Source organism: Gekko japonicus, unplaced genomic scaffold, assembly GCF_001447785.1.
Source record: "Gekko japonicus isolate JY-2015 unplaced genomic scaffold, Gekko_japonicus_V1.1 scaffold33, whole genome shotgun sequence".
Lineage (NCBI taxonomy): Eukaryota > Metazoa > Chordata > Lepidosauria > Squamata > Gekkonidae > Gekko > Gekko japonicus.
Genome location: NW_015174272.1, coordinates 1,944,977 through 1,972,876, shown reverse-complemented (window position 1 = coordinate 1,972,876; position 27,900 = coordinate 1,944,977). Strand labels below are relative to the sequence as shown.

General features: G+C 47.9%; 1 protein-coding gene across 2 annotated transcripts in view; it reads right to left on the bottom strand.

The window, feature by feature from the left end:
• LOC107120921 (myosin light polypeptide 6) overlaps nt 1–14,137 on the bottom strand; it is a 17,462-nt gene extending 3,325 nt beyond the window's left edge. The window contains exons 1-6 of one of the 2 annotated variants that reach the window (XM_015423708.1): nt 14,060–14,137; nt 13,751–13,778; nt 5,863–6,006; nt 5,049–5,222; nt 3,436–3,513; nt 2,481–2,520 (exon numbers count right to left, since the gene is read on the bottom strand). In XM_015423708.1, the coding sequence (XP_015279194.1) occupies nt 2,492–2,520; nt 3,436–3,513; nt 5,049–5,222; nt 5,863–6,006; nt 13,751–13,778; nt 14,060–14,062 (456 nt within the window). In that variant the 5' untranslated portion in view covers nt 14,063–14,137 and the 3' untranslated portion in view covers nt 2,481–2,491. The remainder of the gene's footprint in view (nt 1–2,480; nt 2,521–3,435; nt 3,514–5,048; nt 5,223–5,862; nt 6,007–13,750; nt 13,779–14,059) is intronic. The other variant, XM_015423707.1, reaches the window with a different exon arrangement.
• Between the last annotated feature and the right edge of the window lie 13,763 nt (nt 14,138–27,900).

The following is a 27,900-nucleotide window of genomic DNA, read 5'->3' as shown; positions in this document are numbered from 1 at the left end:
AGGGGTAGACCTGGCCTCCGGAGGAGGCCAGGTCTACTCACCCCTTCCCCATCCCTTCCCCTTCCCACCTTCCAAGGGGCGGGGCCCACGGGAGGGAGGAAGAGGAAGCAGAAGGGGGAGGTAAGTACACCCCATCCCCCTCGGCTCTTCCCCCCCACCCCGCCTTCGTAGCGAGGCCTCGGGAGGCTTCAGCCACCTGGGCCTCGCTACCCCGCCCGCCGCCGCCGCCGCCCTGCTTCCCGGCCGCCCGCCGCTTGCCTTCCAAGCGATGCGCACGGAACGCTCTTGCACTTTCGGAGGGATTTAAACATCCCCCTGAAAGTTTTTTCAAGTTTTAGGATTTTTGTGCACCCCTGGGGACTGCCCCAGGAGTGCACAGACCTCCCCCTGCCCCCCAAGTGCCCCCGAAGTGCGGATATAGCGATCCGCACGGAGGGGGCAACTTGGCTATTAGATATAGTGATGATGATTGTTGCAAATGGGGGTGGGGGATGGGTGGAGACGGCTGTATATAGTAGGAGACCCAGAGAAGAAATAACTGGGCAAGGCTCTCTTCCCTGGCAGAGCCCAGAGTTTCAGCTTCGCCACACAGACTCCACCTATGGTAGCGCACTTAGATATGCCTTTCGTGAATTTTAGCACTTCAAAAAGTTGTGTTTTTTAAGGAGTTTTATGACTGACAGCAATTGAAATGAATTCCTTTTAATTTTTAGGACTTCCTTCAGGTAGCTTTCAAAGTTGTTTTGAAGTGTGGCTTACGAAAAGAATCCTGTACATGACTTTAGCAGCAGAGATGAAATACAGTTTTAGAAAAAGCCTTAGTTCAGTGCATTTAACAGCTCCATTGCCTACAACAGGGGTCTCTTAAAACCACCCCTCTCAGCAAATTCTGCTGAGGAACAGCTAGATTAGTTTTGTATGTGTGTTTGTGGGGTGAACAAGCCTTACAAACGCCATAATTTGAAGCAGACCAGGTCTGGCCTAAATCATGAGTGGAATTAAGGATCCCCCCCCCCCCGCAGTAGGGATGAGCACACATGGGGGACTATAGTCCAGAAGCCGTATCAGACCCAACCCTAGTTTCAGCCCAGCACAATCTTTGACAGCAAACTTCAGGATAGCTCACACCATATTCTTCTCGTACACACAGGCCTCTACAGACAACTGCCTCTTTTTTCACACCTACACAGATTCCGGCTGTACCCAGAAGCAGGCACAGCTATTCCCATGATCCCATCAGCTGGATGGAGTCAGGGGAGAGACCACTGCTGTTTGTACAGGCCAGCATCTGGTGTACATGTGGTATTAAGGCCCAGCACCAGAGATTGATAACTCTAGCTCCTGCTAAGGTCCACACCTCAGCAGGAGGACTACTGCCAGCCACCTGAGCCCTGTGGACCATCCGCTCTTCTGGGCAAGAGAGCAAGCAATGACCAAGCCAGAGGAAAGAACAACATCAGCAGCTTCCACTTCTAAGCAACAGCAGGCACTGGGCCCAGGGCTCCAAACAGCATGGAGGGTATTTTGGGAAGGATTGTCTGTAGAAAAGCACCTGTGAATCGGCCTTCACTTTTATGGAATGAGGAAGGTGGTGGCATGAGTGTTCCCCCGCAGTTGCAAGGGCTGCTCAAGAGCAACACAGATGCTGTTTCTTGGCCCTCACCCTGCTAAGGCCTGGTCTAAATGTTACACTTTGAAAACGCCAGGTGTTGTTTTCATATGATGTACTCTGTTGGTAAAAATGACCACGCGGATGTGGCATGTCGAACTGTTAGCATGTTACAGCGAGAATTCTTTAATCAGACACTATCGCTTTAAACCTGTAGTATTTTGCAGCTTGCCCGATGGTCACAGGCAACATCATGTATCCATCCACGAGGGCATTTATCCCAATCCCAAACTGTCTAAAAAATACAGACCATCTAGCTTCTGTGTGTCTATGGCTCTCTTAAACACCAGCACTTCGGCTTTCCTTAAGAAGTTAATTATCCATTGGCTGTGAAACCTCTTTGGAGTCCCAAGAGAGGGGGAAATTCCATTGCAATGTAAATCCGCACTGCACATGTAAATCCCCAATGCACACATGGCAAGGATTCATGCCACCTACCACAGCACTAGCCAGTATTGTGGCAAGTGTAATATTCAGACCAGGCCTCTGTTGTGCCAAGATGACACTGTCTCCCCTCATGCTGCCGCCGACATCCCTGCCCTGAGTACTGCAAGGTTACACAGGCACAGTCTTGCTTTAACCAGTCAGAGCTGCCTCATCCCCCCCCCCCAGCCACCCTTGCTTGGATTACTTAGAGAGTCAGCTACATGCAGAGACATGCTTGAAGATTGGGGGGAAATAAAGGAAGATACTGAACGGAAAAAAAGGATGGAGGGGGAAAAAAATGAATGCAAACCAAAGTCTTCCTTTTTATGTCAACAAAAAAAGGAGGCTGTTAAAAAAATATAAGGTAGGTTTGGAGGAGGCGTACCCCGTTCGAATTCACCCTGACAAGATGTGTCTCACAAATGCTGTAGAAAGGAAGAAACATCAAAATTGATCAAGCGGATGAACAAACAAAACCAGACACATGGAACATCACTGACACCACCCCACTTGAGGCAGACAGCACATCTTTTGTAGCTCATGTTATTGTACTGCTAGGATGTCTTGTGATCTTTGTACCAATTATCTTCACGACATCCCAGAGACAGACACATACACCACAATGTTCATGTATTTGTTTACATGGAACCTTTGGCTCAGTTACATTCAGAGTAGCTTGACCCCAACAACAGGGCATTAACTCCTATGACAGAGTAACGTTGGCACTAAGCTTTCTTCTGATCCGTGAGCTCTCGTTACACACAACACTATGGAGTGCAAGTACCAGCCCATGTGACTGTTCCCAAGCTAGAACACTGGTGCCATTTACATGTTTGAGAGGAGCCACAAGACAAGGTGCAAGAGGAGAATCAGGGACAGACAGGAGTGCCTCAACATCAGCTCCTCCCCTCCATAATCCAAGCCCAGAAACATCCTCAAATGCCAGTGAGAACATGCAGTACACTAGGGCTGCAATCACACACCCTAAACCACTTTCAATGCACTTTCAAACTGGATTTTGCCAGTTCACACGGTAAAATCCAGTTTGAAAGTGCACTGAAAGTAGATTGAAAGTGGATTAATTAGCGTGTGTGATCGCAGCCAAGGACTCTGAAACAGCTTCACGTGCTCTTTGTGGGGAAAGAAAGATGGTTCCTTGCTGTATCTAATGGCACCTCCTGAGCCCAGCTATCTCCATTCCACTGCCGGAGTTGTTCTTCCTCTTTACAGAGATACATTTCTCCCAAATAAGAGGCAGACCCTGCAAACCCATTAGATGGGGAGAGACTGAATATTCAATGAACATCAGAGAATATGCTCTGGCCACCTCCATCCCTTACCTTCATAGTTAATGCACCCATTGCTGTCTTCATGGCCAGCTACCAGCATCTCCACTTCTTCCTCGGTCATTTTCTCCCCTGTAGGAAACACAGGCTGATTTAATGAGGCTTCACATTAAAAAAATGGGGGGGGGGGGAATCTAGGTCACATACTCCCCAGGCCCTGTCTCCTCTTGTAAGGAAAGTAAGGCCACCTAATGTGCTCCAGCTCAAACACTAGTCTCCCAATACAAGTGTACAATTTCAGGGATCTTTGGTCAATCAGCAGTTCCTTGTAACGTGTGCCCTCATTCCCACTGTGTTCAATTTTGGGGAGGGAGAAAAACTGGCTTCTCGATTTCATCAAAAGAGAGACAGCTGTTCTAAATCAAAACTCAGTTTATTCCATTACACATTCTTAAGTCAGAAAACATTTTTGTAGCATTTCAATATTCAACACAGAATATTTCAACACAACCCCAATACATAAACAGTGCACTTATAATTCTAAAAAGGATATCCTTGGTTGTTCCACCAACACCCATAATGGCAGGGTGGTTGATCTGAACAACCAGGAACAGGACTAAAATAAGACATGAAGTACCATCTTTCACCCACTGATGCAAATGTAACTGTCAAGTCTATGATGAGCATTTGACATATATCTGACATATACAACAAAGTCAGCCCCTTTATTTCTATATCTGGGGTCAGGAAAGTCAAGGAAAGCTGGGTTAAGCCAGGGTAACTCACAGAATGAAGGAAGCTAGTTTCTGATACTCTTATCTATTTAGAATTTGATAGTGACTTCTGCAAAGTATAAGCATTCCCAGAAATCAAAAGTCATGTGAGACAGTGTTGTGTACAGTGAAGGCCACAGTGCTCAGCAGTCCTGAAGCTTCCTGGGAAACAGAACCAAAGTTTCAACTTTATAGGCTAATTACTATAGATATTAAAGTATCATAGGTGTACCCGAGTTTTTGCAGAGTTTCAGCAAAGGACTGAGACTCAATCCAGCCCTAATTCCGCAACACATACATTTTTTTCAAGGTACCTATGGGTTGCACTATAACAACATATATGTACCCCGTGGGGGGGGGGGGGGGGGGACACTCCATTTTTCAAACCAACTCTCTCTTCTGCAGAATCTGGGAGGAGAGTGTAGATTTTGCCACTCTAGAAAACTTGGGAGAAGACACACGGGATCTCCAAATTCAACCCAGTGTTGGAGCAGCTCCATGCCCACCAGAAATTGTCTCAAAACAAGGATTAGTTCGAGAAGCTCAAGACTACTGAAGAAGCTGACTACTTTATGCACCCATTTGGTAGACCCCATTCAAGGGACCAACCAGCTTAGCTGCTACAGTTGCTGGTTCTCTGAGACCACATCATGCTGTGCCCAAAACAGGGAGAGATTCAGAATCCTGGGAAGTGTATGACATCTAGTAAGTGAAGCGCTTGGATTCTGGGTTTATATTCTTGGTTCTGCCACTGTAAGAAGAGAGATCATTCCCTCCGCTTTTAATCACAAGAACCTTTTAAAAGCAGTTGGGGTAGCCACAAAGGCCAGGGAGAATGATTTGTTGACAGATTTATTAAAGGTCAAGATTCAAGAAACTATAATCCAGCCATACCCAGAGTGACAAGAACATGGCGTATCTCTGCTCCCATGACTGTGCCGTTTCCCTCTTTGTCGAAGACCCTCAGCCCTTCTACGTAATCCTCAAAGCAGCCTTGATCCTTGTTCTTTGCAATGGTTTGCATCATGGGCAGGAACTGTTCGAAGCTTAGAGTTTTCACATTCATTTCTTTAAAAAGCACAAAGGGGAGAGGAGAAGGTGTTACAGGCAGTCAGTGGTATGCTGGGTGCCAGGAATTCTCTTGTAAGATACCCATTTCAGGACTGGAGTTTAGAACAGATGCTGAGGCTCAAGTTAAACCTAGGAACAGAGTAAAAATTCTGCACCAAGGTAATCCACAAAAAAGCAGAGTACCGTGGACTCTTCAACTTAATACATTTGCTCACAGTATGCTGTTCTGTTAGAAGTGGGAAAGAGCAGAGGAAGACAGTGGATAACCCACTGATCAAACACAAATTATGCTCAGCACTTCTTCGGGTTTTGGAGATTCCACAAGGGATGCACTGGTCACACACTTGCAAGACTAAGGACTAGAAGGTCCCCCCCCCCCAAAAAAATGCAGAGTTTTTCAGATTTCTGACTTCTGCACTCAAGAGTACAACGCTTGCAAGCTTCAGTTACAAGATACAAACAGTCTGCATTACAGCTGCTGCTTTATCTAATACACCTTCTATTTGCAGAGAAGCTCTCCTTGGACTACAAATTTCAGCATACAGGAAATCAGCAACCTTAACCCCCCCCCCTTTAAAAAAAACCTACACACACACACAAGGGAGCACAGAACTGCTGCAGGACCAGAGCCACTCACCATCACTCTTGGGGTTCCCCAGGACTTTCATGACCTCTGCATTGGTGGGATTCTGGCCCAAGGCCCTCATCACATCCCCACACTGGCTGTATAGGATCTTGCCATCTCCCGTTCTGTCAAAGAGTTGGAAAGCTTCCTTGAACTCTGCAGAGAGTCACAGTAAGCCAAGAGGGTTAGGACCTAAAGCAACACAGAGCTCAAAGACAACCACCATTTCATTCACACGCACGACAAACGGCACCTTAAAATCAGTGGCTTTTCCCACTCTCCAGCGCAAGGATGAACTGACTCCAGTCTAATAAAATACTATTGTTTTTCAAATAAGTACTAGAATCCCTGTGGTTCCACTGATATTTTTAATGTTTACAAAGCAAGACCATGTACTCAGGATCACTTAGCACCTACGGCATCAGTCTTAAAGTGACCCTGATTTTACAACTCCTATTTAAGAACACAAAGGCTGCCTTATGGGATCTGACCAAGGCCCACCAAGAGACAGACCGTGGTTGACTTCTGCCTGCCCCTACTTTAGGGACAGGGTCGAATGACCACAGAAGAAACAATGGACCTGCTGGAACAACTGGGTGCCGTTTCCTCTGCAGCCGCTTTCCCCAGTAAACCCCATCCTATCTGGGCAGCAGGGGGCTGAATGGGTTGCCTGCCCCATATTTGGAGGTCACAACATCAGTAAATCAACCTTTGTAACCCTGTTTTCCCACTACTTACCTTAGGCTCATACATGACCCTCCACTAATTAAATGCGGACCCCCCAAAAAAGCAATTGGAGCCCTTCCCCAATTCCCTCTAATCTAGCAGTATTCTGTGTTCCAGGAACAGATGCATGAAGTTTCTGAACAGAATCCAAATAAATCAATTGGTTCAACAGTCAGTGGGAGCAGCTATCTGGTGTTTGCCTCTATATGAATTTACTTTCTGCAACTTATGGTTTTGCTACCTGTGGGTCCTTAAACTATATTGCAACCTCATGCATTGATACCAGACAGCACCCCACACTTTGTTTTTGCTCCCATTCCAAGCCCCAGGTGGTACCAGGCAGACAGCCTTTTAGGTAGGAATTGGGATGCTCATATATTTCTCCCCCCCCCCGAAGGATGAGAGTGGCCAAAGACCACAACTTCGATCTAGAGAGAGATTAATTCTTCCCAAAGTAATCAGTCAAGTCACTCAATCCCTGCAGTTCCCTCATCTGGCAAGAGGGAAACAAAAGTAACTCCCAAAGCAATGCAACCTTTTATACAGTATATGCCAGCAGTATGGTGAAGTACACCAACAGGAATCAAGCTATCCCTTCACCCCTTACGTTTAAATTGTGGCTCCTCAAAATATGCCTCAGGTCTTTCTTTTAAAGGAAGGTATAGGAAGTTCAAAGAGATGGATCAGCTTGGAAGAGTTACAGAAAGGAAGAGCCTGGAAGAATTACTGAACCACCAGGAGGCAGTATGAGAGAGTACCACAAATCACACAAAAGGCCAAACAACAATTCTGAGAATACTTCTTTGGGCCGCTAGCCCCATGCAAGATTATTTTTAAAGAGAGATTGCCCCACCCCACTTCAGGTGGTACAGGAGAAAAGACTGTTCAAGTGGGAAGGAAGCTGGAGAGAATTCAAGCCAAAAGCTGTCTCATTGACCAACCCCTTCCCCCCCCAATCATAGATATCTAACCAGCCTGTTATCAGATATCAAGAGATACAATATGACTGACAAGGGCACAGTTTTGTCTCCTCTCCAAGCAGTATTCAGTTTCTCCAGGTACAGAGTTCAGGAAACTGGATCCTTAAAAGTAACCATATCAGTCTAATTGGGGGGGGGGGGGTAATCATCTTGACAGTACCTTCAAAACAAACTAATTCCCCCCAACCCAATTTCTACCAACTTCATCCTATGTGGCTACACTATTCAAAATTATTTTGGAAATGGTGTGGTGTGTGGGAGATTAAAGACCTATACACGTTGTCTGTAGTTTTATGCAAAGTTAAAGAAAGGCCAAAGTATAATCATATCACAAGTTGAAAAAGCCACTGGATATTTAATCCCATTGGAACCATTCACATTGTTATTAGATCATCTAGATGTGAACTTCATGCCACATCTGAGAAGGAAGCAGATATCATTATTGTTGACAGCAGCACAGTTTCTAATAGAGCCTAAGATGGAAATGTAAACAAATATCTCCTATCAAACAACGGTGGTGTGAGATCCTTCTACTAGACAAAACACCACAATTAAAAACAGTGAACAGCCCTACTGTCATCTTTTTCTTGATAATGTTGAAAAGTGAATGAAAATGCTTACTCAGAAGACCAAAGGAGACTATGAGCTTCTGTAGACTTGTCCATTTTGTCAGATGCTGAAGAGCAGCAATTTGCATTTTAAAGGGTGGACTCTTCAACTTAAGGAAGACAATCTTAAATTGTGCCATCATGCTTTATAATAAACTTATAATAATGATGTTATATATTATAACTAGCAGTAAAGCCCGTTGTGAAAGCAATACAACGGGATCTAAAAAGAGGCTCTGGGGGAGTGCTTTGGCTTTGGGCAAACAGTGTCAATTTGCTGTGGTGACCTCAGCAGGGTATAATGACAGAGTCCACTGTTTTCTCCAGAGGAACTGATCTCTGCTACCTGAAGAGCAGTTGTAATTGTGAGTGATCTGTAGCCCTCACCTGGAGATTGGCAGCAATTGTTACCCAGGACAAAGTGGCTGGTTTGGAGGGTGTAGTCTATGGCATTCTACCTGTCTGAGGTCCTACCCCTCTGCAAACCCCACCCTCTCCAGGCTCCACCCCTCAAATCCCCAGGAATTTGTCAGCATGTAGTTGGCAACCCCATATCCTTCCCAGCTAACCATCAACCTACCATTATCTGCCCCTTTGACTTCAGCTGACTTCTGCCCTCCCTTCTGCAGAGCAGTTGTAATTCTGAGTGCTCTCCAGCCCTCACCTGGAGATTGGCAACAATGGTTCCCTATGTGGGACTGACTGGTTTGGAGGGTGGAGTCTATGGCAGTGTACCTGTCTGAGGTCCCACCCCTCCTCAAACCTCACCCTCTTCAGGCTCCATCCCTCAAATCTCCAGGAATTTCCCATCTGGAGTTGGCAACCCTATCAGGACTGGCCCCAATGTGTTTTCTCCCAAAGGCCAAAGTAGGTGACAGGACCAAGCTTAGTTGCCTACCAACAGGCACTGAGGGGAATGTAGGGTTGCCAGCTCTAAGGAGGGAAATACCTGGAGGTTTGGGGGGTGGATTCTGTAGAGGGCAGCATTGGGCGGGGGGGCGAGGCGGAAGGACTCAGCAGGTATAATGTCATAGGGTCTACCCTCCAAAGCATCCATTTTCTCCAGGGGAACTGATCTCTGTCATCTGGAGATCAATTGTAACAGTGGGAGATCTCCAGGTCCCACCTGGAGATTGGCAACCCTAGGGGAAAGTCAGCTGCACAGCAGGGGGTTGAAGAGAATGGTTTGATGGCTGCTGGGCCAAGATTGGCAACAATAGTTCCCCAGGAGCCCCATCGTAAATGCACCAAACAATTCCTAAAGATTTTCCAAAACACTACTCTGTTTTGGGCTCCTGGGGAACTTTGAAGTAGCACCAAAGCTTTAAGATCTCTCCAGCTGTCACCTGGAGACTGGCAACAGCTTGTCTGGAGTGTGGGCAGTATGGCATTGTATCTGTCTGAGGTCCCCCTCTTCCTCCTCCTCCTCAGACCCCACCCTTTAGAACTTTGGCACCCACTACTCAATTATATATAAGGAGAGATATTTTATTTTATATATTACAATATTTTATTATTATATATACAAATAATAATAATAAAAAGGACATCCACAACTCCTATTAAGACCTTGGTTGTTAAATCCTTGCACCTGTTTTGCTGCAGCCAATTCCATTGATTGCCCTTGTTTTGAGATCCTTGATGGAATGCCCAGAAAGTTTAGAAGTTCTTAACCACCAGTCTGTTGGTGTTCTTGCAGTTGTGCTAGATTTGTGAACATCAGTCCTCCCTAAACAGGGTCTGGTCTGGCCTACTTGTGACTGCTGTTGGACCTGTTGACAAAATAGCCTATAATACAATATTTTTAGAGCTACATAAGAAGCAGCCTTGGATGTTTTAGATTGCATTGTTAGGACCTATAACAATGCTCTCAGTGTTACATTCAAGTACTTGTTATGCATTTCACAGTGGCAAGGTCTTGTGTCTTGGTGGTGAGATCCTTCAGTCATTTGATGGCCCACAAGCAGGTGTTTCAAACTGGATCAGCTGTCTGTTAAGCTATCATGGGTTTTCTACCAACTGCTTCTCTCAGCAAGTCACCACTCTCAAGGATGAGCTGTAGGTGATTTATGATTCACTTTGGTACATTTAACTTGGCGGTCTAATTTTAAAAAGGGACAGTCCTATAGTACAAAGTCACATATTAGTTCACAAGTTGTTTTCAAGGAGTAATTTTGGCCTTTGCTATTTGTTCACCATTCCTAGACTAGCAGTTCAAGGTTGCTCAGTGAAGATCTCCCAAGCATCTGTCTAGAATCGAAAATGCCATGGTGCATGACTGGTGACAGCAAAAGTTGGTATAGTGGTCACCTGGTTTCCTGTATAAGCTGGTCTCAGGCTTCATTTGTGCAACATTACCATGATAACCTACCTTGAGATATAACGGGATGATTAAATGGTAACTATTTAGAAAATATTGCTTTAAGATCAACAATGAAATGGTAACTTCAGAAGACCCACATCAATTTAAGATCAACAATTAAAGTGTTTGACATAGCAGCAATGCCAGGCGTAGGGCCATCACCACTAACAGACTGTTTTAAGATTATCTCCTTCACAGATTCCAAAGATGCCTTTATCCAGCTGGGCAACTCCCCAACAGCTAATTGCTCTGGACAGTCAACTCAAGATGCTTGTGCATTAATTCCCACCAAGCCTCCCACCTAGCAGAAGGGTCATCCCTGCCGTCTAAAAATGTTTTGGGCAGAGCCTCCACCAAGGTCATCCTTTTAGACAATTACGGTAACACTTGAACTAACCGCAGGACCTCATTTGTTCCAGAGAAGGGTTATTTCAAGGAGCAGTCTGTGAGCCGAAGAGATAAGAGTCCACTCCCTGCTTGGCAAAGGAGGGCTCAGAGACAGAATCCAGAGAGCACAACCTCTTCAGCCTCAATCCTTTTTCTATAGCAAAGGCTGGAATTAGCCTCAACTCATTTTGCTTCAGTGACAGCCTATGTCCAAAGTCTGGGGCAGGGGTGCACGTCAGGGTGTCCAGAGTGGAGACGGAATGCCTCGTCTGCTCACACAAATCTTTTCAGAGAAGTTGGAAGTAGCAATGCACAGCAGCTGAACTAGATTAGGGCACGAGGAGGACGGAGGGAGTCCCACTATCAAGAACCCCACCAGATCATCTACCACTAAAGCACCATATCCCTTAGCCTCTGCAGTAAGATTATATAGTGGAAGAGTTGATTTCTTACTATGCAATATACTTGGTGTTTTATTTAACTCATACCTGGAGGGGGGGGGAGAAGGGAGATAAGTACCAATTTTTCATAGCAATTTCAACCGGTTCTTCTGAGTGCTAGTCTAAGAACTAGTGTCCCCACTCTGCTCCTGCATGCATCATTTTTCCAGTTTATACCCCGCGCTCCCTGCCAAGGCAGGCTCAGGGCAGCTTCTTCTTACAAATGAAGCGGCTGCCTACCAAGTCAGCCCACCTAGCTTAGTATGTTACATCTGGGTCTACTCTCAAGCAGAAGTCTTTCTCAGCACAGCCTTCAACAAAGTTGAACTCAGGACCTAGACGCATGAGCTATGACCCCTCCCATCCTTGAGAAATGTTCCCCCCCTCAGGCTAGATGTTTTAGCTGGTACTTTAATGCCACTACAGCTTCAACTGCAAACAAACAGCTCTCCCACCAAACAATTAAACCAAACATTAAGTCATATCTCTGTATTTTTGAAGTGCCCATTTGTAGGCAGATCATAAAAGCCCAATGGCTTTTTTCCTACCCTAGATCCAGGGCTAGAAATTTCTCTGGAAGATGCTCTGCAGGGCTTCAGCTTGCTCCCAGTTGTCTGCATCAGCCTGTTCAGGGCTAAGTCAAGCCCCTGGATCTACGCTGTGACAGTACAGACCCAGGAGGTGATGGATGTACTTCTACTGGGGTGACAAAATACCTTGAACCACCCTGCTTATTATGTAAAGCCACTGAACCAGCAAGCTGAGGCCCTGCAGAGCATCAACCCCCTCCTCACTGTGCTGCTCCAGTAGTCCCTTGGGTGGCACTGGCCAGAGAACTTGCCCTTTTAATGAGAGCCACAGGCAGATTACAGCACAACTGTCCCTTGGCAGTTTCACTCCAATGCAAGTCTCCCTGTATTCAACCCTATGCTGGCACTGACAATATTCAGCCAAAGTCAAGCCAACACCGGACAGGCTTTCAACTCTGTATCTTTTACAATACTGCCCAGTTCTGAACCAATTTCCTACAGTATTGTGATACTTCACATTCCCAGATTTGGGGGAAAGTGCTAATATGGCCATAACCTCTTCAGACAATGAGTGTGGAAGCTGGAAGGTTGCACTTTTGAGTTTGATCGTTAAAAAAAATGTATTTCTCAAAACTGTAACCCATTTGACTGCGCAGTGTGTTATGCATATAAGTACCCGGCACAGCCCCTGGCAGAATCAAACTTTTAAGAGCAGGTAAGTCCTCCACTAATGCCTTTTCCAACCACTACTAAGTACAAGCATGCACCACCGTTACAACTACTTGGAGACTCTCCCTATTTATTTTAGTGGGGATGCGGACAATAACCAGCAACGGATTTTGCCGTTTATGGCCTCATTTCCGTCCCAGGGCCTGGGATCCGGGTTGGAATGTAGCTCCCAACCCCGCTTCATGTCGAAATGAGATTCTTGCCCATATAAGGAAATCAAACGAGAACACGAACCCGCGTGCCCATCTTTGACGATGGAAAACAAGGCTTTTGCTTCCAAAGAGCGGCTCCGAAACTGACGCCACCATTTCTCCCGCTGGATCCCAGCCCTCTTTTCTAACAATGTCTATTCGAACCCAGTTCCAACAGACGCTTGCGCCGGGGGGGAAAAAAAAAGAGAAGGGGAAGCGGAGCAGCCATTTCCACCGGCCTTGCTCAACCGCATCCTGTTCGCGAGCAACGCAGAACTTGGATTCTGAGAGAGAGAGAGACCCACGAGCCAACTCGGTGCCCCTCGGGCCCGCTTCTCTCTGATCGCTTTGGCTGAACAGAAGAGCACACATAGCACCTGCCTGGGAAGCTGACAACGGAGGCTACCAGCTAAGCTGGGTGGGTCCTTTCAGGAGGTTTCAACCAGGAAATAACATCATGCATGAGCCATGCAAAGAAAGTCAAGCGAATTCCCGTGCAGAACGGCTGGGTACGGGTGCGGTCGAGTTTAAGGAAGGGGGGGGAGGCGACACTCAAATCCAAACTAGCTCAAAGACCCCAAAAGCCTAATTATGCGGAACTTCCGGGGCGCGTGGGGAAGAATCGACACATTAGCAAAGGAGCCACGAAACGGGTTAGACGAGGGTACAATCCACCGTTTCACACACACAGACTCACCATCCAGGGGGCTGCAATCAAGAGATGGGAGTGGGGGGACAGTAGAGTGGCTAGAAAAATCAGAGGAAGGAGACAGAACCGTAAATCCAACCGCCTTTACGCGGATTTAGGACTCCGAATTTGGTTAAGTCTTGGAATATAGGAATGATGCACTGTCCTGTTATTCGGCCCTGCCGCCCGCTTCCCTTGGGCCCTTATCCATCCCAGGTTCCCAACTCCCCAAAGCGAGAGGGCGTAAAGAGCACCTTACCAGCGGTCTGATCTTCCGAGAAGTCACACTGTAGGCAACAAACAGAACCAAAAAGAAGCCGGTTAACCGTGCAAAAGGAAGCCAGTCAAGGGACCTGGCTGAGACTGACACAGGCCCTTGTTACAAGGAGCAGGATGCCAGTCCAGCTCCGCGCCGCCGCCACCCCCGGTTCCCCCTTCCATTCAAGGTGACCCGGGGTCCTGCTAATAACCCAGTTTGGCTATTTGCTCACTGGAGCCTTAAAAACTTCAGACATCCCGAGCCTCCCCAAGATCCGCAGCCCAAGCAGACTGCAAAAAAAGCACCCACCATTATTGCTGCTCCGAGAGTTCCTCTGTGCTACAAGCTGATGATTCCCTCCTTCCGCCCTAAACCTTTCTGCTGGCTGGCGCTGAGGTCACCGCACCGATATTCAACGCCCATTGGCTGGTGCAAGAAACTAGAGGCGGAGATAAAACGAGCTCACACGATTGACTAATGGCTCCTGTATTATTCAGGGCGGGGGAGTTTCACCATCGGTCTCACGGAAATTGCGCGAAGGATCGATTCGAATTCAACTTGCCCGTACGCGGGCGTTGTATAGCTGGGTCGTTGTGTTGCATCATGGAAAATATCGGGTTGGGTGTTTAAATTTTTACCAGTTTTTACCTAGTTGCCCTAACTCCTGTAGTTATGAGTTATCTAGTTGAGTTGTTTGCTACTCTTTTTTATTCACTATTTACTCAGCTCCTGTATTATTCAGGGCGGGGGAGTTTCACCATCGGTCTCACGGAAATTGCGCGAAGGATCGATTCGAATTCAACTTGCCCGTACGCGGGCGTTGTATAGCTGGGTCGTTGTGTTGCATCATGGAAAATATCGGGTTGGGTGTTTAAATTTTTACCAGTTTTTACCTAGTTGCCCTAACTCCTGTAGTTATGAGTTATCTAGTTGAGTTGTTTGCTACTCTTTTTTATTCACTATTTACTCAAATGCAAGACGCGGTTTATTTCCAGGTATACTATTAAAAATAGTTGCCTTAAATTTGTGTGCAAGTTTTTTTCCTGTCGTCTGAAGATCAGCGGTAGTCCCACGGGATCTTCAGGCTCCACCTGGAAGTTGGCAACCTTGCCTCCAAATCTCCAGGACTTTCCCCAACCCAGAGTCAGCGGCAAAGCAGCGCTCTAAATTCTTTTGTCGAATTGATGTGTGTGTTTTAAAATCGGTTAGTTTTCCAGGAAATACTTTGTTCTTTATTATAAGGTAGTCACAATCCCTCACCAGGAGATAAAAACTAGGCGGCACAGCACTGTAGTGGGGGGTAATCTGTTGGAACAAAATATGTATACCTTAATGGTACAACTTGTGCTGTACCTTTCTTCCTCTTGATGGCAGACTCTCTTTGGGCCAAGGTTAGAGAGTGGTGGGGTTTTTTTTGGGGGGGGGGTTTGGGTAAAATTACAAAAGGGGGGGGAGTACTTCAAAGTGGAAGGAGGAGAAACTGGTTCTTCTGACAAAGTTTGTGTTGACGAAGTGTGCATGCACACGAAAGCTTGTACCCAGAATTAAACTTTGTTGGTCTTAAAGGTACCACTGGACTCAAACCATCAGACCAACACGGCTACCCACCTGAATCTGTGGTTCTTCTGACAGTAGTTTTTGATCCAAAATTACTGTTCCCTAACTTCCCTTGCTGCTGAGCCTGCTCTAGTTCTGGAACGGGGGGGGGGCTCCGTACACACTTGGAGCTGGGTTAAAAAGCCACCACATCACAAGTGGTGTTTTCGTTTCCCCGTGCTGTCTGAACGTGGGGCAGCATGCACAGAACGGATTTGGCAGTCCGAACCTGCAGATCCATTCTGCTGCCAGGAAGGCATCTTTTTTGTTTGTTTTAATTGCCTGTGTGAGCATGTGCACATGAATTTTGGAATCTTTTTGGCAGCGTGCTCCATGGCTGAGGCGCTGCAATAATGTGGATGCTTTACCACAGGATGTCGCCGTGGGTGACCCGCAGCAGGGTGTGCTGTGTGGTTGATATGCCCCACAACACTTTAAACCAGTTCAATTAATGGCGGCACCATATTGCACCAAGCTGCCAGTGTGGACACGGCCACTGACTGGCAGCAGCTCCCCAAGATGTCAGGCAGAGGTCTTTCACATCACCTGACTGCCTGAGCCTTTCCAATGGAGAGGTGATGGAGTGCAGCGGTACTTGGTTGCAGGCCATCTCCTGGAACTCCTTTCTCAAAGGAGTTCCCGCGCAAAAATAGATGCTCACTTTGATCTCACTGTGCCACTTCAGCCTATAGATGGAGGGAAGGTGTCACATGAGTAGTGAGCAGTACTCCCAAAGGGGGGGAAAACCCTTTCATATGGACAATTAGTATGTCACGTAGAATGATTTGAGCTCAGTTTCTCTGATAAATTTGTTTCCTGTGTGGATTTTTTTTTGTAGGGACTCGCGTTCAGTCCCACAAGTCCCCGCTTATCACACAAAGTGGTAGATAAAAACATAAGAGAAGCCATGTTGGATCAGGCCAGTGGCCCATCCAGTCCAACACTCTGTGTCACACAGCAGCCAAAACACAGGTGCTATTAGGAGGCCTACCACCGGGGACAGAACTCCAGAAGCCCTCCTGCTGTTGCCCCCCAAGCACCAAGAATACAGAGCATCACTGCCCAACGAGAATCGGCAAGATATGCATAGAGAGAATCCAAGTCAGTTACATAAAACAAAGAAACGTTTATTTCTTCAAAATGCGTCTCTGCAGTTAAAAACAAAATTGCATCACCAACGGAGTGTCTCATGGGGAGGAGATACCAAAATCCCCCAAGTATATAACCATATAAAGTTACGATTGTTGGTCTGCTGAAGCCTAGCCTTAAAGAAGACAATGTTATGTTTTCTCTGGAATGCAGTAAGAGGCAGGTTCAATGAGACTTCTGGGAGGAAAGAAGTCCATAAGCTGGGAACCATCACAGACAGTGCATTGGTGGCAGTGCATGTGTATCGCAGTGTTTTGAAATATCTTGAGAGGCTCTTATCAAACGTGGTTCCAAGCAGGCTCCAAGGAACCGTCACACTTATCCGTGGGGAGACTAGCTGCACGCTCCCAGAGAAGAGACGTTGAAACTCATCAGTCAGTGCATCAGTCAGGTTTGCACACTGTTTAGGAGGAATCCTGCGTGTCTGGATTGCTGGAGGCAGGAAGTGCTGTAAAGGACATACCTGCTTCCCCAAACTGGAGCCCTTCAGATCTGCCCCTGGACGACAGGCATTGCATTCCACATTCTGGAGTGTGGGGGAAGGATGCCAGGGAAAGCGCAGTTCCTTCTCAGTGAAGCAGCATCTTTGGTTGACTTCTAAAGAAGAGACCGCTATTGGTACAATTCATTGGCTACTTTCTTTTTGCAGCCCGATATGCATTAGCTTAAAATAATTCTTGGCAAAGTAGAATCCTTCTGCTGGCAGGAGCAAATATCTCCCATCTTCCCTCTGCCTTTATTTAGCCTTTGGTAGATTTATCAATTTGGCACCTTGATTCTGCTTCAGGTGTCCAGCAGCACTCTGTGCAGGCCCTGAGTGTGAAATATGACAAACTTCTGATCAGCTTCTTGAGTATAACTCACCTCACCTCAAGTGCAGTGGATAGAAAGAGCCTTTTCTTTCTCTGCCATAATCCTAGGACTCAAGTTCAGGGACACATGAACAAAAAACATTTATTTACAAAACATTTATGGAACTCTCTGCCACAAGATGCAGGGATGGTTACCGCTGGACAGCTTTAGAAGGAAAATAGATTTGTGGTGGATAAGTCTATCGGCGGCTATTGGCCACAATGGCCCAGTGGAACCTCCACGCTCAGAGACAGTGCACTGCATTAATAACAATTGCCAAGGTGAAATTCAGATGGAAATACTTCTTTACACAGAGAGTTAATAAAATATGGAGTTCGAAGCCAGAGAATGTGGTGATGGCCACAGGCATAGACAGCTTTAAAAGGGGAGATAGAATAGTAGAGGACTAGTTTTATCAGTAACTACTAGCCATGGTGACTAAAGCAAACCTCCACATTCAGAGGCAGTCAGCCTCTAAATAACAGTGCCAGGAGGCAACATCAGTGGAAGGCCTCGGCCTCTATTATTTATTTATTATTTATTATTTTCAATTTATATCCTGCCTTGCGGGGACAAACTGGCTCAAGGCGGTGTACATGGGTAAAATACAATAAAATAATACACGGGTTAAAATGCAATAGAACAATCAATGCACTAAAATTCACATATACAGCATAAAGTACAAATAAGGGCAATACAGCTGATGGCGGCTTCAATAACAATCCAATGGTAGGAGATGGTGTCCAACAGTGTACCATAAAGGCATATTCCAGTGACTCGGCAGTGGCGGCTCCTGATCGAAGGCCTGGTGGAAGACCTCCGTTTACAGGCCCTGCGGAACTGTAAAAGGTCCCCCGGGGCCCTGATGCCCTCCAGGAGCTCATTCCACCGACCCTCAGGGCCCTGTTGTTGGACCTGTAGAAGTCCTGGTTGGCCACTGGGTGAGATGGGATGCTGGATTAGATGGACCATTGATTCGATCCAGCAGGGCTCTTCTGATGTTCTGATTAGGGGAAATCCTCAGCCTCTATGCCCTGTTGTTTCCCTCCAGAGGGACTGGTTGGCCACTCTGTGAGACAGGATGCTGGATTAGATGGATCACTGGTCTGATCCAGTAGGTCTCTTCTTATGTGAAATCGACTCCCTTTCCATCCAGTTCATGGGGTTCCCAGAGACACCTGGTTGGCCACTGAGAGGAACAAGATGCTGGACTAGACAGTACGTGTTTTTCTTAATGTTCTTTGTGTTTTTACCTTTAGAGAGCCTCCAAGTACAGAGGCATTCTACCTCTGAGTATCAGATGCTGGAGGCTGGCAGTCGTGCCCTGTTTGTAAGTATCTGGAGGTTGGTAGTGAGTCAAAACAGAACACTAGATTTTGGTGTGAACCAGTCAGACTGAAAAGAACTCTCCTGTTCAGAATTCTTAAGAATTCCAAAGATCCATCGGAACATATTTGGAAAGGGAGACTCCCCATGAGCCAGAGAGCAAAAAAATTGAAAGTGTGTGGCTCAAAGTAGCATGGGAAACATTGTCCAGAACATTGTCCAAAGAAAATCCTGGCTGGAAAGGCTACATTCCAACAGGGGCTGGATTTGCAGTTTCCAGGGAATTGATTCATGCTCTGTAGCTATACCATTCCGGTAGAAAAGAGTAGCGTCCAGTAGCACCTTAAAGACTAACAAAATGTGTGGTAGGGTATGAGCTTTTGTGAGTCACTGCTCACTTCTTCATATAAATGAGCAGTGACTCAGGAAAGCTCCTCCCCTGCCACAAATTTTGTTAGTCTTTAAGATCCTAATGGACTCTTTTTTCTACTGCTACAGACAGACTAACACGGCTACCCATCTTGATCTATACCATACCAGCTCTGTCAGTATACAATTATTTCTGCGCTTCCTGGGCAGCTTATACTGGGATTGGGGGGCTGACTGAAAAAGCCTTGCTTAGCTTCCAGGATTTGATTAACCTGGACCACCTGGGTCTGGGCAAGTGACAAACAGGTAGTTTGCCATTGCCTCTGCATAGCAACCCTGGACTTCCTTGGTGATCTCCCATCCAAATACTCACCAGGGCTGATGAGGTTGGACTAGCCTGGGCAATCCAAGTCAGGGCAAGAGAAGAACAGAGGTGGTTTGTCATTGCCTGCCTCTGCCCAGTAGCCCTGGACTTCCTTGGTGGACTTCCATGTACTGATCAGAGCCAACCCTGCTTAGCTTCTGAGATCTGGTGGGATTGGGGTAGCCTGGGCTATCCAGGGCAGGGCAGGGCAATGCGTGAGGCAGCTTAAATGGGTGAGCCGAAGCTGACCACGGTGTCTCAAGGTGTTGGCTTTGATGGCACCACCACTGACCTTTGACCGTCTTCTGTAGAACCTGGCCTCTGGTTTCTCCCGAGATGCTCTGCTGAACGGTGCTCGGGGCCGTGTCCCTGACAGCCAGGACCTGCAGTGGGTTCTCCTCTGCAAAGGTTTTTTCCCCTCCCGAGTAGCCATGAGTCATCTGTGACTTGATGGCACTCTCCACCCCCACCCTACTGTTATGAGGGAACGGAAGAGCTCTATGCTACTTTGGACCATTTTGGGTTTAGAGTCAAGGCTCCAGAAAGAAGCCTTGTTTCGAGTCAGACCTGTGGTCCCCATCTAGTCTGGGGACCAGCTAGGGTTACTGACTCCAGCTTGGGAATTCCCTGGATATTTGGGGGTGGACCCTGGGATGGACGGGGTTTGGGGACAAGAGGGATTTCTGTGGGGGTATAATGCTATAGAGTCTCTCCACTCTCCAAAGCAGCCATTTTCTACAGGGGAACTGATCTCTGTCGTCTGGAGATCAGTTAAGGTTGCCAGGGACTTACCTGAAGGAAGAGAAAGGCCCAGGCCTCATTGCCAGTGTCGCATAAGAAGGCACATCATCACACCACAATGTCCAGATGACATTCTGGTATTTGGGCGAAACCTCTATGGTAAAACTGGCTTCTACCACAGAGATTTTCCCAAATACCAGAGCTCCACCTGGACATCGCTGGTGTGATGATGTCACTTCCTGTGCAATGCTGGCGATGAGGCCTGGGCCTTTCTATTTCTCCAGGCAAGTCCCCCTGCTGGCCAGGGGATCAGGCAACCCTATGATCAGTTTAATTCCAGGGTCTGCCCCACTTGAGGAAGGATAGACAGCTCGAGATGTCCCATTCATCTTCCCTCTCCTAGCAATTTAAGCCTCTCTTCCTGTGAACATGGAATTTTTGGCCAGCAAAGGTCATTTTTGTATCAGCCACTGCATGGCAAGGACCACATGACCATCCAATGAAGATTTACCTGTGTGGGAAATTTGATTTTTGTGACTCCAGACAATATCAGGCGACTGGCAAAGCTCGGTTTCAGCTGGCCGACTTTTGGAGACGTGGTCCGTGCGGCTGGAGGGACTCCGATGTTTTACTTGAGAGGCCTGTAAGATATGCCCCTTCCCCCATGGCTGCTGTTAATTCAGATCTGAACATGTGAAGCTCTCCCCCCATTCCCCAGTTCCTCGTGCCCAGTCCCCCAGCTGCCGATACGGCCATTTTCCATGCAGGAAACATATCGTTGGGGAGGTGGGTTCAAGGGAGTGCGATCTTTTCTTCCCCATTTTCTTTTTCCAGAACTTTTCCCTCCCTCTTTCTTTCTCTGGTCTCTTCCAAGGCTTGGGGCAAGGCTGTTCCTTTCCCTGAGCCTCTGCTGGGACGCTGTCAATGCTCTTGGTGTCTTTGGAATAATGCTCAGGAGTGATGCTGGGTTGGAGGTACTTCAGCTCCAATAATTCGTCATCCAAACCGTGGAGGGAAGAGAGCTCACTGCTGGGGGGTCTGTCCCGGTCCCGGGAGTGGCGGCTGCTGGTGGTGATGAGAGTGATCCATTTTGTGCTGTCGGCGATCTCCTTCAGAGTTTCCTGGCTCAGTGGGACTTCTGCATTGGACCTTTTCTGGCCGAAGTTGTGGGAGGTGGGGGAACTGAGCTTGGAGTCCATCTTTTTGGAGAAAACACCCGGTGCCTTCAGTTGGAAACCAAGAAAACAGAGAATTCAGTGTGTGGTTTCAGTGGTTTCCCAGGAGGAAATGGCTGGTTTGGTGGGTGGAGTCTATGGCACTGTACCTGTCTGAGATCCCACCCCTCCTCAAACCTCACCCTCTCCAGGCTCCACCCCTCAAATCTCCAGGAATCTTCCAACCTGACATTGGCAATCCCATCTCCTTCCCGGCCACTCATCAACCTGCCTTTATTTGCCCCTCTGTCTCCCCTCCTCCTGCAGCCTCTACCCTGCTCTGAAGCCCTGACCACCACGTCATATGGGCTGTCATAGGGTGGCTACCTCAGCAGGGTATAAGGATCCCTGCTTTAAATCTCCTCGCCAACAGGTATAAGGATCCCTGCTTTAAATCTCCTTCACTCTATGAAATTCACTGAATATTGGACCAGTCTAGGCAGAAAAAGCGTCATCTATCCCATTCAGGCTCACTTGTGGTATCAGTGATTAGGTAAGGAAAACATGACCTCAGAGGATGGAACCGGTGAGCAGGGGGAGGGTTCAACATTCCTTTCGCACTTTGCATGGCATTCCACCTTCTGCTTCACAGACAACTGGTGTCTGGCTGCCATCACAGAAGGGTTGGCACTCACAGCAGTTCTACCTAACCGTGCAACACAGAAGGAAGCTTCCATGTGCAAAAGTGTCTGCATAGTTGTAGCAGTTTGGTAATAATCAATCACCACGGATGTTCCCCAAGTGTTAGGGTTTTATTTTGTTTTTCCATTTCCTTGTTGTTTCTGTAGCTAGTTGGTGAGGCCAATGCAGGAAATCACAGGCTCCACTGCACTACTGGAACAACAAAAGCAGCAAAAAACACTTGGCAGAAAGTGAATACATAAGGCACAAAACGAAGGAAAACCTGCATTTTTTCCAGTACTGGCAGCAAAATGTACAGTGTAAAGAAAGGTCCTGAGATCAGTGTCTGAGTTCAAGCATTTGGTAACCTAACCTTTTCAGAGCTGACAGCCTGTCTAACAAACAATCATCCCCAGAGGCCCAAACATATCTTGATAGATCCACGTTTGTTTCATTTGGGTGCCAAGTCCAAGCTCTCATGTCTGTTTTTGTCATCTGTGGAAGTGCTACTGATATTTTATCAGCCTCCACATCATTTGCTCACATTGATTTGTTTCTGGTTCATTTTGCTTCTTTTGCCTCACTCTGTGCTGTACTGTTTTTGACCCTTAATTTTTAAAATTTTATTATACACTGCTTTGCAAACATTTAGTGGGAAGGTGGCCTATAACTTCTCTTAGAAATGAAATCAAAACCAGGAACTATATAGTAACACCTTAGGAGAGCTGGGCAGTGTAGAAGAAATCAGCATCAACTTATGTCTATGGGTGCATCCAGAAAACAGCAATGTAAAACCACCCCACTACCCTAAATGCTACCTTGGGGAAGGGGCTGCTGGAGAACTGTGCCCAGTTTTTCTCCAGGGACGGTGTGCTGCTAGTGGCCAACATCCTCAGTTTTCATGTTTGGCCTTTTATAGTTTGGGCAGTGCTTCCTGCGTGCTTCGTTTTTTCCCCAAGGACCAGAGCATGCGGCATGACTGAAAGGCATGCTGCGTTTCTCTTGCTTCATCTGCATGGACGTGCAAGTAGGAAGGAGTCAACCATGTGTAGGCGATATCCCCTGTAGGATTCATGCGGGAAACGGTGCCGCGGGTGGGCGGGCATTTTGAAAAACTCGCACCAGATTCACAGGATGCCCATACGCCCTGCCACGGGAAGCAAAGGCTGAGGGTTCAAGAATACAACCCAAGAAGCCAAACTGTAAAAGTCGGAAGAGAGGCCGCCATGAGAGGGCTCAGCCTCATCACCGCTCACCCGCCCGAGCGTCTGTTCCGTGTGTCGGCTCCCAGCACACTGAGGCTGAGAGGCTGGGTGCCGCTTGTGTGGGAGGGAGTCAGGAAACACAGCCAATGGATAGAGAGACCTTGTGATTGACACAGCCGGCAGCCAACTGATTTTGGCATGCATTGAATTTTGCCATGCGAAAACACCATTATATATAAGGAGAGATGTATATTCTTTTATGTATTTTCTCTGCGTTGCAAGCCACCCTGAGCTTCATAAAGAAGAAAGACTCAAATCCTCCTCCTCCTCCTCCTGCTTCTTATGCATCTTCTTCTTCTCCTGCTTCTCCTACGGCTTCTGCTGCTTCTGCTTCACTTTTGGCTTCTCTGGCTTCTTCTTTTCTTCTCTTTCTCTTTCTCTTCCTCCTCCTTCTGCCACTCTAGTCCTCATGCCTATTGAACCCTGCCTTCTTCTCCTCTGATTCGTGCCCATCCCTAGGGGGGTGGGATGAACAGTGGTGTAAATGTGTGAATGCGATGGGCTGAATCGGGAACTAGTGATCAGTCATGGATTGAAGGCAGTGGATGCGGGTCGATGGGCCCAGTTGATGTTGGCCCACCGAAGGAAGTGGAAGAACCTGGAGGATGCCGGTGGAGTGGCGTGCGGGAGCCGTCCCTGCTTACGCTGTGTTTGCCTTGCAGGGCTGTCCCAGGGTGGAGTTTGGGTGAGGAGCGCCTGCAAGCCATCAAGAGAGTCTTGAGGATTAAGGCAGGTGAGCCACATTCCTCCACCCCTTCCCTTCCCTTCCCTCCTGGTCCCCATCCTGGTGCCTAGCCAAGGAGGCCTTTTGACCTGCCAACTGGAGAGAATGGCCACCTCAGGGGCAGTCTGGCAAGCTGCAGTGGCTCAAGACAAATAATAATAATAATCTTTCAATTTATTGATCGCTCAATCCTTGCAGAGCTGCCGGCTCTAAGTGATTTACAGTTACTCATGAATTCACACAGGACTAACAATGATAGGGGTAAGGAAGGACAAGATATATCTTTTTAATTCACACACATTTTCGCAGTTGATGGGGAGTTTGGTCAGCTGTAAGCTTCAGACGTGTTCCGGCAGCATTCTCACTCGGCGTTGCTTGATGTCGTCAGCATTTTTCTCAGTCTCAGCGCAGCACTGCCACCGTATGGCCGGAATGGCCCATTACAGGCTACTTTTTTTTGATGCTGCGTAGATCTTTCTTGGCTTTTGATCTTACACGTGGACCTTCCACTCATCGGCTAACACCGCCCCACCAGGGGTTTAGTGTGCCCACTCTCTGTAAGGAGTGGTACCCATTTTATCTACTTGCCGAAGCTTTCAAACCGCTGGCTGGACGGCGAGCTGGGGACAAGGCTGGTTGCTCACACCAGCGCGGGGCTAGAACTGACAGCAGTCCTGTTCAGCTCAGATGTTTAACCAGAGGATAAATCTCCTGTGCCACCGCTCCTTGTGTTCTGACTTGTTCACTATGGCAGAGCTATTATGAGATTGTGGTTGGAATATCATGTTGGGGAGCCCTGGGTTGACATCCACACTAAGCCATGCCCCTGGCTCTGGGCAGTCTCTGTCATGCAGCCTGCCCGAATCGCCAGGTTGCAGGGACAAGCCCTTGCTGGGAGGCAAGAGCCACGTGTGCCCTCCAAACTCTGTGGATGAAGGGATGGATTACACTGTAACCCACCCAACAGGAATTAATGCATTTTGGAGATCCACCTATACGGTTCATTGTGCAATCTTTCAGGGAGTGGGAATGGGGGCTAAAGGGTCACCCAGCGGGTTGGGCTGAGGTGAAAAGGGCCCTGAGTTGTCAAACGTCTTCTCCTCTTCCTCTTTCTCCTCCTGGAGATGCTTCAACCCATTCCCCTCCAGCATCTCAAAGTCCGATTATGCACACACAGCTTACCTGCAATTTTTTCATTTAGTTGAGTCTGTTGGGGTTCGCTTTGTATGCTGTGTATGCAGTCTAAACCCCATTTTTCTAATTTTCCTCCTTGGAACAGCAGAATATTTTTTCTGCATCCCATTGGAAAAAAATGGATATTTTCCCATAGTTCAAAAATTTAAATGGGTAGGTGCTGTGTGGTCGATCTGCCAGAGCTGTGATAGATGGCCCTGCATTCCTCAACTCCATTTAGCAGGTTGAGTTTATCGATAATCTGAGTGGTCAGTTTTGCAGTGCATGTGTATTTTGTAATAGGATATGTGTTGATCAAACCTGGTGCTACAACTAGCACAAAAAGTCATTCTCCCCTCCCCCCATTCTTCCTCACTGCAACCAATCTGATACGTTGCACAGAGAGAGAGCCAAGAACTTAGGGTCACTAAACAACCAGCTTTGTAAATGTGAGGATCCTTGAATAATTATCACCGTTTCATTTATCAGATCCTTCGTTCAATGCATGTTTCCTTCTTTTAATGGTTCTCTGCTTCCCCCCACCCCAAGTTGTGACCACAAAGAGGTGTTGTCACTGTGCAATCTCCCACGACACAAGATTATCAGAACTGACAGGGGAAGGGTGGGCATCTTGCACAGAACATCAGGTTATCAAGTCCCCCTTGTAAGACACCATATCCGATTTTGGAAACTGCATCCCCACACGCATACACTTAAGCTACCTGACGTCCACAGCTAACCACTCGGTTGTATTTGCCAGTAGGGTTGACAGGTCCTTCCTGGCCACTGGCGAGGAGTGGGGGTTAGGGCTGCCAGATCCAGGCTGGGAAACTCATGGAGATTTGGGGGTGCAGTCTGGGGAGGACGGGGACCTCAGTGGGGTACAATGCCATGCAGCCCACCCTCCGGAGCATCCATTTTTTCCCAGGGGGAATGATCTCTGACGTCTGTAGAGGAGTTTTATTAGTGGGAATACCCAGGTCCCACCTGGAGACTGGCATCCCTGTTTTCTACTGTGCTGTTGCCAACGTTGTTTTTTTTAAAAAAGAATTCTTGTTAAAACATGCATGACAGTGCTGCCAAGAAGGCATCTTGCACAGGCCGTCTGTTTAACCTGTTGTCCTGTGATGCAAAATAACTGGTTTTGGAAACTATTTTCCCCCACCACCACCTTAAGCAAACGGACATCCACAACAAATCACCAACAGGTGCCTCTGCATTTGCTCGTAGATTTAACAGGTCCTTCCTGGTCACTGACGGGAGATATGGGTTGTTGGGTTTTTTTGCCATATCCAGTTAGGGTAACTCCAGGACATTCGGGGATGGAGCCTTGAACCTCTGTGGGTGTACAATGCCATACAGTCAACCTGCCAAAGCTTCAGTTTCCTCAATGGGAACAGATCCCTTAAGTCTGAAGAGGGGCTGATTCCTGGAGATTCCCGGTTCCCCCCTGGAGGGTGATATCCGTCCTTGATAGTGTGATGTTGCCAAAAGGCTAATATTACAAAAACCATTTTCATATTAATGCATCCACGGCAGCAGGGCCGTGAAGGTTATCCAGTCTTCCTGTGATCCCAGACATTTGATTTTGAAACCTGCACACACACACACCCCAGCAGACTGAAATCTACATCAAGCCACCCACTCTTGAGTCACTGGAGGGAGGGGGACTTACAGCTCCATGTTCAGAAATGTCTGGAGATTTGTGGATAGATCCTGGGGAGGATGGGGACCTCAGTGGGGTACAATACCATGCAGTCCACCCACCAATGCAGGTCTCGGTTCCTGCCGGAGCGCACCACTTACAGCTCCATGTTCAGAAATGTCTGGAGATTTGTGGATAGATCCTGGGGAGGATGGGGACCTCAGTGGGGTACAATACCATGCAGTCCACCCACCAAAGCAGGCCTCGGTTTCTGCCGGAGCGCACCGGAGCACTGCTCTGCCAGTCAGGAGCCCACCGCCCCACCGCCTGGTCCCACCAGCCATCTGTTGGGACACGGTGGGTGGGGGCGAAACGTTCCCAGCCTCCCTGAGCCCCGGGGTGGTGGCCTTGGGCTCTTGGGGCAAATTCCATTTCTCACGCGAGAGGTCATTCTGTCTCTCCCAGCTGTCTTTAGGGGCTCTTTAAAAACTTATGGCTGCTGCCGCTGTTCTCAGTGGCAGCTGCGACACCCACAGGGGGCGCACGAAATGTTCTCCTGCCTCCCTGAGCCCTGGCGTGGTGGCCTTGGACTCATAGGGGCAAATTCCACCTCTCGCGTGTGATGTCCGAGTGGAGTTGACTCCCTGAGCCCCTCGGACATCACACGCGAGAGGTCATTCTGGCTCCCCCAGCTCTTGATAGGAACTCTTTATGGGGGGGGGGGGTGAAACGTTCCCTTGCCTCCCTGAGCCCCGGAGTGGTGGCTTTGGACACATAGGGGCAAATTCCACCTCTTGCGTGTGATGTCCCAGCGGCATTGCTGCTCGGACATCACATGCGAGAGGTCATTCTGGCTCCCCCAGCTCTCAGGAGGGGCTCTTTAAAAAGTTATGGCTGCCGTCGCTGTTCTCCGCGGCAGCTGCAACGCCCCCGCAGTGGGGGAGGGGTGGGGAAAAACATTCCCTTGCCTCCCTGAGCCCTGGGGTGGTGGCCTTGGACTCGTAGGGGCAAATTCCACCTCTCGCGTTGCCGCTCTCGGGAGGGGCTCTTTAGAAAGTTATGGCCGTGGTCGCTGTTCTCCACGGCAGCTCCAACCGTGCGGTGGGGGGGG